The sequence below is a fragment of the Ranitomeya imitator genome, chromosome 5, assembly GCF_032444005.1.
Source record: "Ranitomeya imitator isolate aRanImi1 chromosome 5, aRanImi1.pri, whole genome shotgun sequence".
In the NCBI taxonomy this organism is placed as follows: domain Eukaryota; kingdom Metazoa; phylum Chordata; class Amphibia; order Anura; family Dendrobatidae; genus Ranitomeya; species Ranitomeya imitator.
Genome location: NC_091286.1, coordinates 233,900,757 through 233,914,800, shown reverse-complemented (window position 1 = coordinate 233,914,800; position 14,044 = coordinate 233,900,757). Strand labels below are relative to the sequence as shown.

The 14,044-nt window shown below is 40.1% G+C and overlaps 1 protein-coding gene across 4 annotated transcripts in view; it reads right to left on the bottom strand.

Annotated features, from left to right (window-relative positions):
• The window catches only part of MAP7 (microtubule associated protein 7), a 158,855-nt gene that overhangs the window by 39,399 nt on the left and 105,412 nt on the right, over positions 1-14,044 (bottom strand). For all 4 annotated transcript variants that reach the window (XM_069725968.1, XM_069725969.1, XM_069725966.1 and 1 more), the window contains 3 exons: positions 13,710-13,787; positions 5,655-5,818; positions 2,164-2,281 (listed from right to left, as the gene is read on the bottom strand). In XM_069725968.1, the coding sequence (XP_069582069.1) occupies positions 2,164-2,281; positions 5,655-5,818; positions 13,710-13,787 (360 nt within the window). The remainder of the gene's footprint in view (positions 1-2,163; positions 2,282-5,654; positions 5,819-13,709; positions 13,788-14,044) is intronic.

The window sequence follows — 14,044 nt, the reverse complement described above, 5'->3', positions numbered from 1 at the left end:
AAACACAAGTAGCATGAATCTTAGGCTGGTTGCTTAATTGGAGTCCTCGGCGGCTTTTCCCCCACCATGCTCTCCTTAAGAGTGTAAAGGAACAGACACAAGGGTAGAGGGCCAGGGAGAAGCCACTGGGGACCAGCCTTTTAGACTAGTCCCCCACGGCAGCATGGCTGAATTTAAGGAGCTAGGGTCTGAATCATGCTGTCTGTGGTTAGGGCAGCGTGAGTCAGCTGGTGGGTTCACATTAAAAGAGGCTGTCCATTCCTTGACAATCTCTTTTGAATAACATGCTGAATAAAATATGGAAAAAGCATTCTTTCAGCCAAGACCAGCACTACTCAGAGATGTGGTCCATGGGTGATCTCATGGAATGGTTTAGCTCACGTGAGCGCTGAAGCCTATCGGCACTGATTCGCTTTGACCTTCATAATTCCATTAAGAGGGATGTCTGCCGAGATTATTGGGAGACGCAAGTAGATCGATGACGAACACAGCTCGGAGTGGATGAGTGCCACTGGTCCCAAACGTAATTATGCTTATTTCTTACTTTATTGAACACGTTGGGTACATTCAGTAGAGGTTCTTCAGTAGTAGACCACCCCTTTAACGTACACAATAAGGTAAATAATCGAATCCAGTACCAGTAGTAGTGATTTTGTTGTATTTTGTATTTCGATCTCTGTTGTATAAGTAATATGTCACGAATAACTAGTTTAACGCATCTGTATTACATGGTAGGTATCAAGTGTGCCTCCAGACAGGATACATGGATACAGCGATGTTCTCTGCAAATTGCATTCACGGTATGTTAAGGGTCTCTCTTGTTGGAATTTTTTTACCTAATTTTTTTTTTTATTACCGTAAATAAAATTATATAGAAAGAAAGGGCAACATTTCAGTTCAGGGTAATTGAAGTTGTCATTCTCCAAGTTCCATTGCGTTCACTCTTTACACTTTAGATCCTCTCACATCACCAGTAAAGGACAATATATAAAACAGCGTTATATTACTGCACATACAAGGGAAGACTAATATATAGACAATGCACACAAGATACTGTATATAGCAAAAAAACACAGTACAACACGGTGATACAAAGGAGGGAGGAGACAAAGAACTGCAATATACATAAAAAAGCGCCACCACATTGTCTAACTAGATATTAGTCTGTGAATGCCGCTGTTTTATGGAATCTGCTGACAATCAGCTTTTTAATGGTAGTAATTGCCAAGTGGTCTCCGGTTAATGAAAACAGGAATTGGACAGGTTATAGAGATTAACAATCAATATCTGACGAAGCCCACTGTCAAGATATTGAATAGCAGTAAATAACCGCAGATGAGTTTTGGTTTTCTCCGCAGAACACAGCAAGCAGAAATACAGCCAGGATTAGGACTTATTTCGACATGTAGACCTGCAATCACTGTTTCCGAAAACAGCTAACATGTCTATGCATTGTATGGGCTGCACCTCCAATACATTAATACCACAATACAGGCAAGGAGACTCTAGGTTGCTAGCAAACACGATCTACATCACACACAGACTAAAGGAACAGTCACAAAACACAGTGGTTTAAGTACCACCTCTTCGGACACGACCCTTGGCTTGGAAATGGTATGCCAGGTCGGAGAAATCGACATTGGTGAAGGATGAGTCAAAGTAACCTAAGGAACAGAACATGCAAAAGTGATGTAAAAAGGAAAAACAAAAAAGAAAGGATATGATCATGATGGGCTGAGAATTTATGATTTTACAGTACCAAAGAAGTTTTTGCACTTACTACTTTACTGATGTAAAATCTAGCATGCAGAAAGTAAAAAGTCCAAATACCCCATACAAGCTGTAATGAAGACGGACCTAGTTTCAAACAAACTGGAGGCCTTGCTTTTGTGAAGGTTGCTTGTACTATATGCATGACATTTCACCCTCTTAGCAAGATCTTCATGTAATCTATGACTATGGTATGCCAATAATATGTAGCAACCTGAAGCCCAATAATGGGTGCTGAAATGCACAAGACAGAATGCCCATATGGACTAGCTAAACCATCACGTGGTCATATATGGTGCCTCATCTTTTCCAAGTCTATCTTTGAAGTTTTCCTGTGCCTAGCTGGTGTCTTGTTGTGCTCATAGTATAACCAATTGTTGTGTTCTACGTTACCTGAACTGCTGATGCTAGTGCTGCTCTGTAGGGCGCCACCCCAAGACCATCTGCTATTTTTTTGCTTTGGTTTCTGACTCCTTTCCATTGTACGTTTTACTACTGCTTCGTGTCGCTCCTTTAACAGGGAAATCAAAGAAGAAATGGCATAATATTAGAGAGGTGTTGTTAATTTGGAAGATAATCTAAGTATTGACCACAGTATAAAATGGATGCCTGTATGATTACAAAAAAAAATTTTTTCCAAAAATATTGTCACATCTTTTCATAGGTTAAATATACAGTGGGTAAGGAAAGTATTCAGACCCCTTTTAATTTTTCATTCCAGCCATTTGGTAAATTAAAAAAAGTTTATTGCTTTGTCTCATTAATGTACACTCTGCACCCCATCTTGACTGAAAAAAAAACAGAAATGTAGTAATTTTTACAAATGTATTAAATATGAAAAACTGAAATATGACATGGTCACAAGTATTCAGACCCTTTGCCCAGTATTGAGTAGAAGCACCCTTTTGAGCTAGTACAGCCATGAGTCTTCTTGGGAATGATGCCACAAGTTTTTCACACCTGGATTTGGGAATCCTCTGCCATTCTTCCTTGCAGATCCCCTCCAGTTCCGTCAGGTTGGATGGTGAACATTGGTGGACAGCCATTTTCAGGACTCTACAGAGATGCTCAATTGGGTTTAGGTCAGGGCTCTGGCTGGGCCAGTCAAGAATGGTCACAGAGTTGTTCTGAAGCCACTCCTTTGTTATTTTAGCTGTGTGCTTAGGCTCATTGTCTTGTTGGATGGTGAACCTGGCCTCGGTCAGCCGCACTCCCCCAGTGAGCGTGGCTGATCGCCCATGACGTACTATCCCGTCCATGGTCAGACGGGCCCAGGGCACGGGATAGTACGTCCAATGCCAGAAAGGGGTTAAGGGTTATAGAGGCCACTGTGCTCTTAGGAACCTTGAATACTGCAGAAATTCTTTTGTAACCTTGGCCAGATCTGTGCCTTGCCACAATTCTGTCTCTGAGCTTCTTGGCCAGTTCCTTTGACCTCATGATTCTCAGCTGGTCTGACATGCACTGTGAGCTGTGAAGTCTTATATAGACAGGTGTGTGCCTTTCCAAACCAAGTCCTATCAGTTTAATTAAACACAGCTGGACACAAATGAAGGAATAGAACCATCTCAAGGAGGATCATAAGGAAATGGACAGCATGTGACTTAGATATGAGTGTCTGAAACATTACATGGTCATAAGTATTCAGACCCTTTGCTCAGGTGCAGAGTGTACATTAATGAGAAAAAAAAATGAACTTTTTGAATTTACCAAATGGTTGCAATGAAACAAAATTACAAATTTAAAGGGGTCTGAATATTTTCCGTACCTACTGTATACTATTGTAGCCTTCCTTCTTTTAATTGTACATAGCAGAATGGCACAACCACCACAATTGTTCTAGGGAAGTAAAACCCATTTAAAGGGTATAAGTCAACGGGTTTTTGCTACCCCAACTGAGATCAGCATGATGTAAGGGCAGAGACCCTGAATTCAGGGACACAGCACTGAATGTTAACCCCTTAGTGACAGAGCCAATTTTGACAATTCTGACCACTCTCACTTTATGTGATAACTCTGGAACGCTTCAATGGATCCCAGTGATTCTGAGACTGTTTTTTTGTGACATATTGTACTTCATGATAATGGTAAAATTCATTTGATATCACTTGCGTTTATTTTTGAAAAAAAATTAAAGTTTGGCAAAAATCTTTAACCCTTCATATGCTTCACAGGAACAGAAGCAATGTGGAAGGAAAAAAATAACATTTAACGTTTTACACAAAATTTACTTCAGACTCAAACTTTTTTATTTTCGCAAGGGTAACAGGACCCCAAAATTTGTTGTGCAATTTCTCCTGAGTACACCGACACCCCATATGTGGGGGAATACTACTATTTGGATGCACAGCAGGAAGGGAAGTAGCACCGTTTGACTTTTTTTATCACAAAATTGTCTGGAATCGATTGTGGGCACCATGTCGTGTTTGGAGAGCTCCTGATGTGCCTTAACAGTGGAAAGCCCCCACAACTGACCCCATTTTGGAAACCACACCCCTCAAGGATTTTATCCAGAGGTTTAGTAAGCATTTTGAACACACAGATACGACACAAACTGATAACATTAGGTCGTCATTGTGAATATGTCGTCATTAGTGTTGAGCGCAAGTGCTCACTACTCCAGTTTGCATCGGGCGCTCGGATATGCACCAAATATCACAGGTGCTCGAGTGACATTGCTCGAGTCCCTGCCCCGTATGTTTCATGGCTGATAGACACACCACAAAAAACATGCGGGGATCCGCGATATTCCGTGCATACCCGAGCACTCGATATAAACTTGAGTAGTGACCACTTGCGCTCAACACTAGCCGTCATATCATCACTTTTTCTTTTTTTCTTTGAAAAAAAAAAAAAAATTCTAACTCCAACCCTAACACAAGCCTAACCCTAACACAACCCTAACCACAGTCCTAACTACAACCCTAACTCTAACTGCAAAGAAAGTGAAAAAATTGAAAAAAAAAAATATTTTATCATTTTTATGTAACTAAGGGGGTGACAAAGGGGGGTTTGATTTACTATTTTTTTTATTTTGATCACTGTGATAGCGTATATCACAGTGATCAAAATGAAAGAACGGGAAACATTAACTATTGTTGCCGAGAACCGGCCGGCAGATCTCAGCGAGCGCAGTAATGCGCCTGACACTTTCTTCCAGGAAGATGACGGAGAGGGCCGGGGGAGAGAGGTACCAGGAGGGGGGCCTCGGTTGACCCCATTTCTCTCTTTTCTGATATTCTACATCATATCAGAGAAGAAAGAAATGAATTGAAAATCACTACCTTTTTTTTTTTTTTTTTTTGTGATTGTCGTTATTCGGTGAATTAAGGCGATCACATGACAGGGGACCGTAAAAACCAGCCCTGATCATGTTTTTCAGATAGCTAAGACCCCGGAAATTTTCCAACGCTGGAGGGCACTGAGGAATAAGTACATAAGTACCCTTAACTGCCGCCATTAAAAGGCGTGTCGGCAGTTGTTAGGGAGATAGGCTTGATATAACTCTGCCCACACCACTGATTGGCAGCTTTCTGTATACTCTGTGAATAGGCAGACAGCTGTCAATCAGTGTTGGGGGTTGGATTATAAAGAGCTCATGAATATGGAGGACTATATGGCAGGAGGATTACTAGTTCTCTACTGCTAAACTCATGCTGCTAAAACAGTGATTTTATCAAAACTATAGCAACAGCACAATGACATCGCTGGAATCAGGGTCGTTGTCTTTACATCATGCTGCTCATTAGGTAGCAAAAACCTGGTGACAGATTCCCTTTAATAATTTTAATCTTACATTTTATAGTGAATATATTTCTAAACTCAAACACAAAAATATTAAAACCCACTAAAACAGAAGATGTAAGGGAAGTAAGGTGACCTACTTTTTCTTCCTCCAGTTTTTGTCTTCGCTTCTCATCTACGGCAGAGCGCCTTCTTTCCTCTTTGATCCGCTGTTCTTCCAGTTTCTTCTTGCGTTCTTCCAAATGTTTGGCATAGTGCTGCCGCGCTCTCACTTCTTTCTCTAACCACAGCGATTCTCTTGCAGCTGACAGTGAAAGAAAATGAAAAGACGAGGACATAGGTCTATGTTCTACTGGCTTCTAAGACATTACGTAAGATTTAAAATGTTCCTCGCTATAAATTGGTGTAGCTAAAATGAACGGTTCACCGGGCGGACACTGAAGAGCGGCTTATTAAAACTGACAGAAATGCCTCTTCACAGCAAAAGGCTCCAAGGAAGTTAGCTTGGTTTGCAGGGCAATGGCCACAAAGAATGTTAGAAATGTTGTTTGCTGGAAAAAAAGCCGTAAGTCTCCAAAGTCCTTTTTGCCATCTCTAAGCAATGATACTACGGCATCAGCAATTTATGCTACAGCAAGATTTCAGAGCTGGACTCCATTGCAACCAATTATAGAAACGCTACAATGGGAACACGCCATGGGAAAACAATGGCAAATGTTTGTACGTAACTATCTCTCGCCAAGTGTATAGAAAATAAAATATATTTAAATGAATTTATATGTATATGTTATATATTTATTTATGTACAATATATCTGTTATTTGTTAACACAACATGCCCCATTTCCCTCATATTAAGTGTATATATATATATATATATATATATATATATATATATATATATATATATATATATATATATATATATATATATATATATACACACAATTTTGCACAGTCACACGTCTGGACCTCGAGAGCGTCATAGGCTATGTTGTGAGGCAAAATTTTAACCCCGCACGTTCCAATTCCCCAAACAATTTTGCCCATCTACATAATGGGGAAAAAGTGAAAGGAAAAGTGTTGGAGGCAAATTGACAGCTGCCAGATGTGAACAAGGAGGACTTAAAGAGTGAGAGCGATGGCGCCAAAGAGTATATACCGTACAGTTGCTAAGGTGGAGCCCCAACATGGGATACTCACCTTATACGGGGATATGAACACACACACACAAAATGCGCCACACACTACCACGTGCTTGAACACATATACCACCCTCAGCACACATTTCACCACACATACACCAACCTCGCCACATAAAAGTTGAAACACAAAAGTCGCCGCTCAAAACTCGCCACATGCAAAACTAGACTCACGCAAAACTCGCCACACATGCAAAACTCACCTCATGGAAAACTCACCACACACGGAAAAATTGCCACATGCACAAAAGTTGCAACACATGCAAAAGTTGCCTCACACAAAACTTGCACATACTCAAAACGCACCACACATAAAACTCGCCACGCGCAAAACTCGCCATGCGCAAAACTTGCTGCACACAACTTGCTACACTAACCTGTCACATGCAACTCGACACAAAAAGTTGCTACACGCATGTCGCCACACAAAACTCATCTCACAAAAGTCGCTACATGCATGTCGCCACACGCAACTCAACACACACAACTTGACACATGAAACTCGCCCTAAAACACACACAAGTCTGGTATTATCTTTCAAAAATAAAAATCTGATTAATAAGCAGACAAACTACAAGAGCAGCAACTGTATCATATAGGAAATACGGCAGCTGTCAGTCACGTGACCTGTCTATTATGTGTATGTGTGAGCTAATGTATACTGGCAGGGAGGAGGGCTTCCTGTTGGCTGGGGATTTATCAGGCTGCCAATTTAGCTTACAAATACTGAGGTAAAAATACTGAGCAAATAATGTGTGAACGAGGTCTAATACAGGAGGAGATGACACACAGATATATACTATATACAGGAGGAGATGACACAGGTATATACTATATACAGGGGAGATGACACACATATATACTATATACAGGGGAGATGACACAGGTATATACTATATACAGGAGGAGATGACACATATACTATATACAGGGGACATGACACACAGGTATATACTATATACAAGAGGAGAGGACACACTGGTATATACTATATACAGGGGAGATGACACAGGTATATACTATATACAGGGGAGATGACACACAGGTATATACTATATACAGGAGGAGATGACACAGGTATATACTATATACAGGAGCAGATGACACACGTATATACTATATACAGGAGGAGATGACTTACAGGTATATACTATATACAGGAGCAGATGACACACGTATATACTATATACAGGAGGAGATGACTTACAGGTATATATACTATATAAAAGAGGAGATGACACATAGGTATATAGAGGAGATGACCTAGCAGGTGTATACTATATACAGGGGAGATGACATACAGGTATATACTATATACAGGAGATGACATACAGGTATATACTATATATAGGAGGAGATGACATACAGGTATATAGTATATACAGAAGAGATGGCATACAGGTATATAGTATATACAGAAGAGATGACATACAGGTATATACTATATACAGGAGCAGATGACACAGGTATATACTATATACAGGAGGAGATGACATACAGGTATATACTATATAAAAGAGGAGATGACACATAGGTATATAGAGGAGATGACATACAGCAGGTATATACTATATACAGGGGAGATGACATACAGGTATATACTATATATAGGAGGAGATGACACGTATATAGTATATACAGAAGAGATGAGACAGGTATATACTATATACAGGAGGAGATGACACATAGGTATATACAATATACAGGAGGAGATGACATACAGCAGGTATATACTATTTACAGGGGAGATGACATACAGGTATATACTACATACAGGAGATGACATACAGGTGTATACTATATATAAGGGAGATGACAAACATGTATATACTGAGGGGAAAATGAGAGGTGTGAGGTGAAAATGAGGGGTGTGAGGTGAAAATGAAATGGTGTGAGTGCAAAATGAGAGGAGTGAGGGAAAATAGTGGAGTGATCGGAAAATGATAGATGTGAGGTCGAAATGACAAGTGTTAGGGGGGAATGAGAGGAGTGAGGGGGAAAATAAGAGGAGTGAGGGTGAAAATGAAAGATGTGAGGGGGAAAATGAGAGGCATGATGGGAAAATAAGAGAAGTGAGGTGCTATAACTGACCACAGATATTTACTATGCCCAGGCAATGCCGGGCTCTTCAGCTAATATTGTGCCATGGGGAACAAGAAGAGAAAACACTTGGGCTGCTTCGTCGGAAGAAGCAAAGTAAAGTCACAAGTGAATAAGGTGGAGGCAATCCAAAGTTGTCCGAAACTGGTCTACAAGAAACAGGTTTGGGCATTTCTAGGAATGGTGGGATAATATCAGTAGGGTATTCCGAATTTCACCATGACAGCTGCATCCCTGACCGATCTTCTTAAGGGCACGAAGACGTCAACCACTAAATGATCTCTTGAAGCAGAGATGGCAATCCAAGAGTTGAAACACAGGGCTACAAGATTTCAACTTTCATGTGGAACACAGGCCTGAGAAGCTGCACGGCAATGCAGATGCCCTGACTAGACTTCCCTGTTTGGTGACTGAAGATGCCAAAACCTCCGACTTTGGGCAGAGGGAGGGGGATATATGACAAAGACACTGGCAAAGTACTAGAGGGGAGATATGAAGCACTGAGGTTGTTAGTTTCAGTAAAATAAACCTAGGAAAGAAATCATCCAGCACACTAAGTGATGAGAGGGGTTAATCAGCAATGTTTAGTGCTAGGATGATTGAACAGCTTGTGGAGTGGGAGGATTCTACAGGATAAATACCCAGCATTCTAGCATTTGTGCATGGGTAGGTTTGGAGATGTGCTTCTGTGGTAAGGAAAGCAGGATGTATGGAGATTGCAGGACTCCTGGACTGAATGTCCTTTGCTAAATTACATGGAAGCTGGAATCTAAGTTAGGTGGGCTAAACAGCACTATTGTATGAATTTGTTACTTTATGTTTCACCTTCTGCCATACAAAGGCTGTATTTATGTTTTCTGGTGACGTGGCTTATGAGGATCGCAATAAACCAGGTGGACTTTAAGTAGAAAAGATTCCAGTGTCAGCTCTTCAAGAAACCGAGTGAGACGATCTACCACAATATATATATATTGTAGATGACATGAGCAAAAATTGGAACAGCATCTACAAAATACCTGATGGAGTGCAGAGCTTTCTCAGCCAGTAGTCCAATGACTTCTAACAATATAAGAAAAAAAGAAAAGCAGCACATATTGTAGATGACAGAGAGATGCTATGCCTAGACACTAGTGATGAGCGAATATACTCGTTACTCGAGATTTCTCGAGCATGCTCGGGGGTCCTCCGAGTATTTTTTAGTGCTCGGAGATTTAGTTTTTATTGCAGCAGCTGAATTATTTATCATTTATCATTCAGCTGCGGCAAGAAAAACTAAATTTCTGAGCACTAAAAAATACTCGGAGGACAACCGAGCATGCTCGAGAAATCTCAAGTAACGAGTATATTCGCTCTTCACTACTAGACACATAATAGGAAAGCATGGCTGTCAAGGTCACTCGGAGTCATATTCTGCCTGGAGCTTAACAGCAGACTACTTAGCAGCTCTAGAGATTTTGAGGAATCCTTGAGCTGATGCCCACATTAACTTACGCGTTGCCCATGAGCTGTGCTAATGCTCATGTACCCTTATCAAGGAAGACCGCTTAAACAAAAAGACTGATTTATTTTAACAAATGTTTTTTGGGCCAATATATAGCTAGAAATATAATTAAATGGTGTTTAAAATATAGCAGATCTATATATATATTTTAAAATGCATGGTTCTTAAAACAGAGCACGTGTAACAGATTTGCTATGAGCTGCAAATCCGCAAGTGTCTACAGGAAAAGTCACACAGACAGATCCTCACCAGAACAGGCAGATCTTACTGGCTTCTGATTCCCTTGGTATTACAGAAGCATCTTTTTTGTGTGGCCATTTTGAAAAGTGATTGAGATGCAGAGCCATATTTTTTTTCCCTTTCATACAAATATATATTTTTATATATATAAAAATAAAAAAAACTTCTCCGGAACTTGCCAAGATTATAAAACTACAACAATACCAGAGGAACTAATTTATCCGCTTCATTACCAGACGATTTTACATTTTTGCAATCCCGTTTATCCCACCCTTTTTTCCGAGAGCCATAACTTTTTTAATTTTCAGTCAACATAGACGTATGAGGCCTTGTTTTTTGACGCATGAGCCCTAATCTTTAATGACATCCTTCATTTTTACCACATAACGTACTGGAAAATGAGAAAACAATTCCAAGTGCGGCAAAAGTTTAAATATAACCCCCACCCAATTCCTCAATTTTTTGCTTTGGTCTTCCAGCGTTCATTGTGTAGTAAAAACAACCTGGCAATATGACTTCCCAGGTCAGTATGATTATGGCAATACTTGTCTTATTTTTTATTATTATTTTTTTAACGGTGAAAAAAAATCAATTTGTTGGTTTGTGTCAATTTTTTTTTCACACTGTATGAGAGTTTGTTGTCTATGCTGCAAGCAGACATTTTTATTGATACCATTTTGGTATGGTAACATTTTGATTGCTTTTCAGTTCATATTTTAATGGAGCCTGCATTTTGTAGTAACTTTTATTTATTACCTCATGGCATTAACTGTATGGTTTCATTAATTTTATACCTTGATAGATTGAACTTTTAGAGACGTGGATACACCATTATGCTTATTTATCTTTTTTGATTTCTTGTTTAAAATGGGAAAGGGTGGCAATTTGAATTCTTATAATTTTTTTCACTTTATTTTTTACTTGTACCTTGAAGATGTGATTTTCGGATCACTTGTTCTATATACTGCAATGCTGCAATACAATCATATCGCAGAAAACAGACAAAATGATGTTGTCCTTTGAAACCCACCTACAGTCTGAACTTCACAGGAGGACAATGATTGTTGCCATGGGGGTCTTTGGCAATTGCATCACGCTGGGGCCAATTGGAGCCAGTGCCAGCACACACCAGCAATTGCGCTGTTTAAATGACACGGTCAGTGACTGACTGCTGCATTTAAGTGGTTCAACAGCAACAATTTGAACACGCTCTGGCCACTGCTTTTACAGGAAGATGTTGGCTGTTTATCACAGCTGACCTCAGTAGGGTATGATGCGGGCTCAGCTCCGGAGACCGCTCCATGCACAGCGACCTGATATATGACATACCAGTACACAGTGTCGGACTGGGGTGCAAAGGGCCCATCAGTAACCAATTCCAGGGCCCCACTTTTCAGCTACATGCAAATGTAACATTATCCTCAATCACAAATTTATGTAACAATGGACTGGGTAGATTGTTAAATGAATACGATGTTGCCTTTGTCTATGCATAGTGATTCATGTATATAGTGCCAAGAAGTGCTCAGATAAGAGGGTGAAGACCCACTCTTGCAGAGGGGCCCACCGGAGGATTCTCCTGTTCTCCCATGGGCCAGTCCAAGCCTCCCAAAACATATGTTGGGAAATGGGTTAAAATTAACAACCAGCATTGCTCTAGTTTGTAATTTTGTATTCATTAATATATGGCGACATTTCAGCATTAGGTAAAATTCCTTTTAAAAGGGGACAGGTCATAAAAAGAAAAAAAGGGTATTTACCAACAGCCACCGTGCTAATTTTACATGTGCGGTATTCTAACTGGAAGTTTGGCTGCAGGGAGAATGTGAAGTTAGAACCTGCCTGTAAATGACATGTTTTATGGAAGGTTTACTGTAAATGTTTGTATTCTCTGGACACCACCAATCGGCAAACAAGTATTGTATCCTTATGTTTTTACTAAATGTGGTAAAGGCCAAATTTCACCCTTAAGGCCCCCAACATTGTCCTCCCACTGATGATGTTGGGGACAGAAAATCGGACATTTGGAATTTTAACAACTGATGCCTTTGTGTGTCAGGGATGTAAGCCACTGTGCTATCAAGGGAATCTGGCAGCAGCTTTCTCGTGTCATTTTAGGGAAAACATATGAATGATCAGCGGAATCAAGAGCTCGTATGTATGAAGACGTCAGTAGAAATGGCTCTCTGCTAAAAAAATAAAACACTCGGATGGCATTTATCGAATTTGTTTTTCCAGCTCTAGAACTGTATGAAGATATTTATAAACCGTGGTAAACTGACCGCCCACCCTACCCAAGGCCTATGTTTATTACGGACACCCACTCTTAATATGGTTTTAGCAAAGGAATGGAAATCTTCGTGTGAAAAATATGATACTACGCTAAAATCTACTTTCTATAGCCCTTGTACAGTTTTAAAAATCTTTGCTTGTAGCCACTCAGTGGGCACAGCCTTTGGGTACTTCCAGGATATAAAACTATGTAGCGCCTGTCCGTATCCAGCACATGCATATTAAAAACATTGCTTTTCAAGTTACCAGAGACATCCCAACCTGTCAAGCCTTTCCAAATTCACTAGATGCCTTGTGATTTAGCTAGTTAACTTCTGTAAGGTTACTAGGGTTGGAAATACCATGTGCGATAAATTAGAAAAGGTTCCCCTAGACCACAAATCCTGGCTCTATCTAAAACGTGCCCGTTATGCTTTTCTCTCAGCTGAACATCTAGTAATGAGAGCACATTTGCAAGTTAAAGTGCCAAACCAGTTCCGTAAAAATTGGAGCAGATAAGTGACATTTACACATGGAGGAAGTCTACAATATGTTCTATTATTCTTCGATGATACGTTTCATGGAGCAATGATGGTCAGGCACGGAAGCATTATAAAAAGTCAAACTCTTCGTGTTCGTTTCCTCTTCTCGAGGCTTGCATATTGTATTCAGATTAATACAAGCCAGATAACAACTGACACATGGAAGAACTTGCTGCAATTCTGATCACAGGATCACCAATACCAGCATTGCAATTCAGTTAGTGTAGACTAGATTTATACCAAATATCATACTTTAGATCATAAATTCTTAATCATGTTACCTTGTGCATACCCTATAAATCAAGTTCTTCCGTGCATAAAGTTTACTAAAGATCCATACCCATAAGCTTTTCCCGCTCCTCTCGACGTTCCCGGGCCAGTCGTTGCCTTTCATCTACTTTCAGTGTGAGATGTGGTTCTGAAAAAAAGGACAAAATGACAATTAATATTGTTCAGTAAAAAAAAGCCGGCAAAATGCTTTACTGCTGCACTCAGGATCTGCACCTGTCGTAGGGGATTTCCACTCTTGGATGGAAAAATCAACGTGTGCATAGAAAGTACACTTTATGCCTGACATCCAGTAAAAGCATTAGCATCCGTTGGATTTTGACACACAACCAATCCCAGGAAAACACATATGCGTGCATGATTCGCTACTATGAGTAAGGGTTAAAG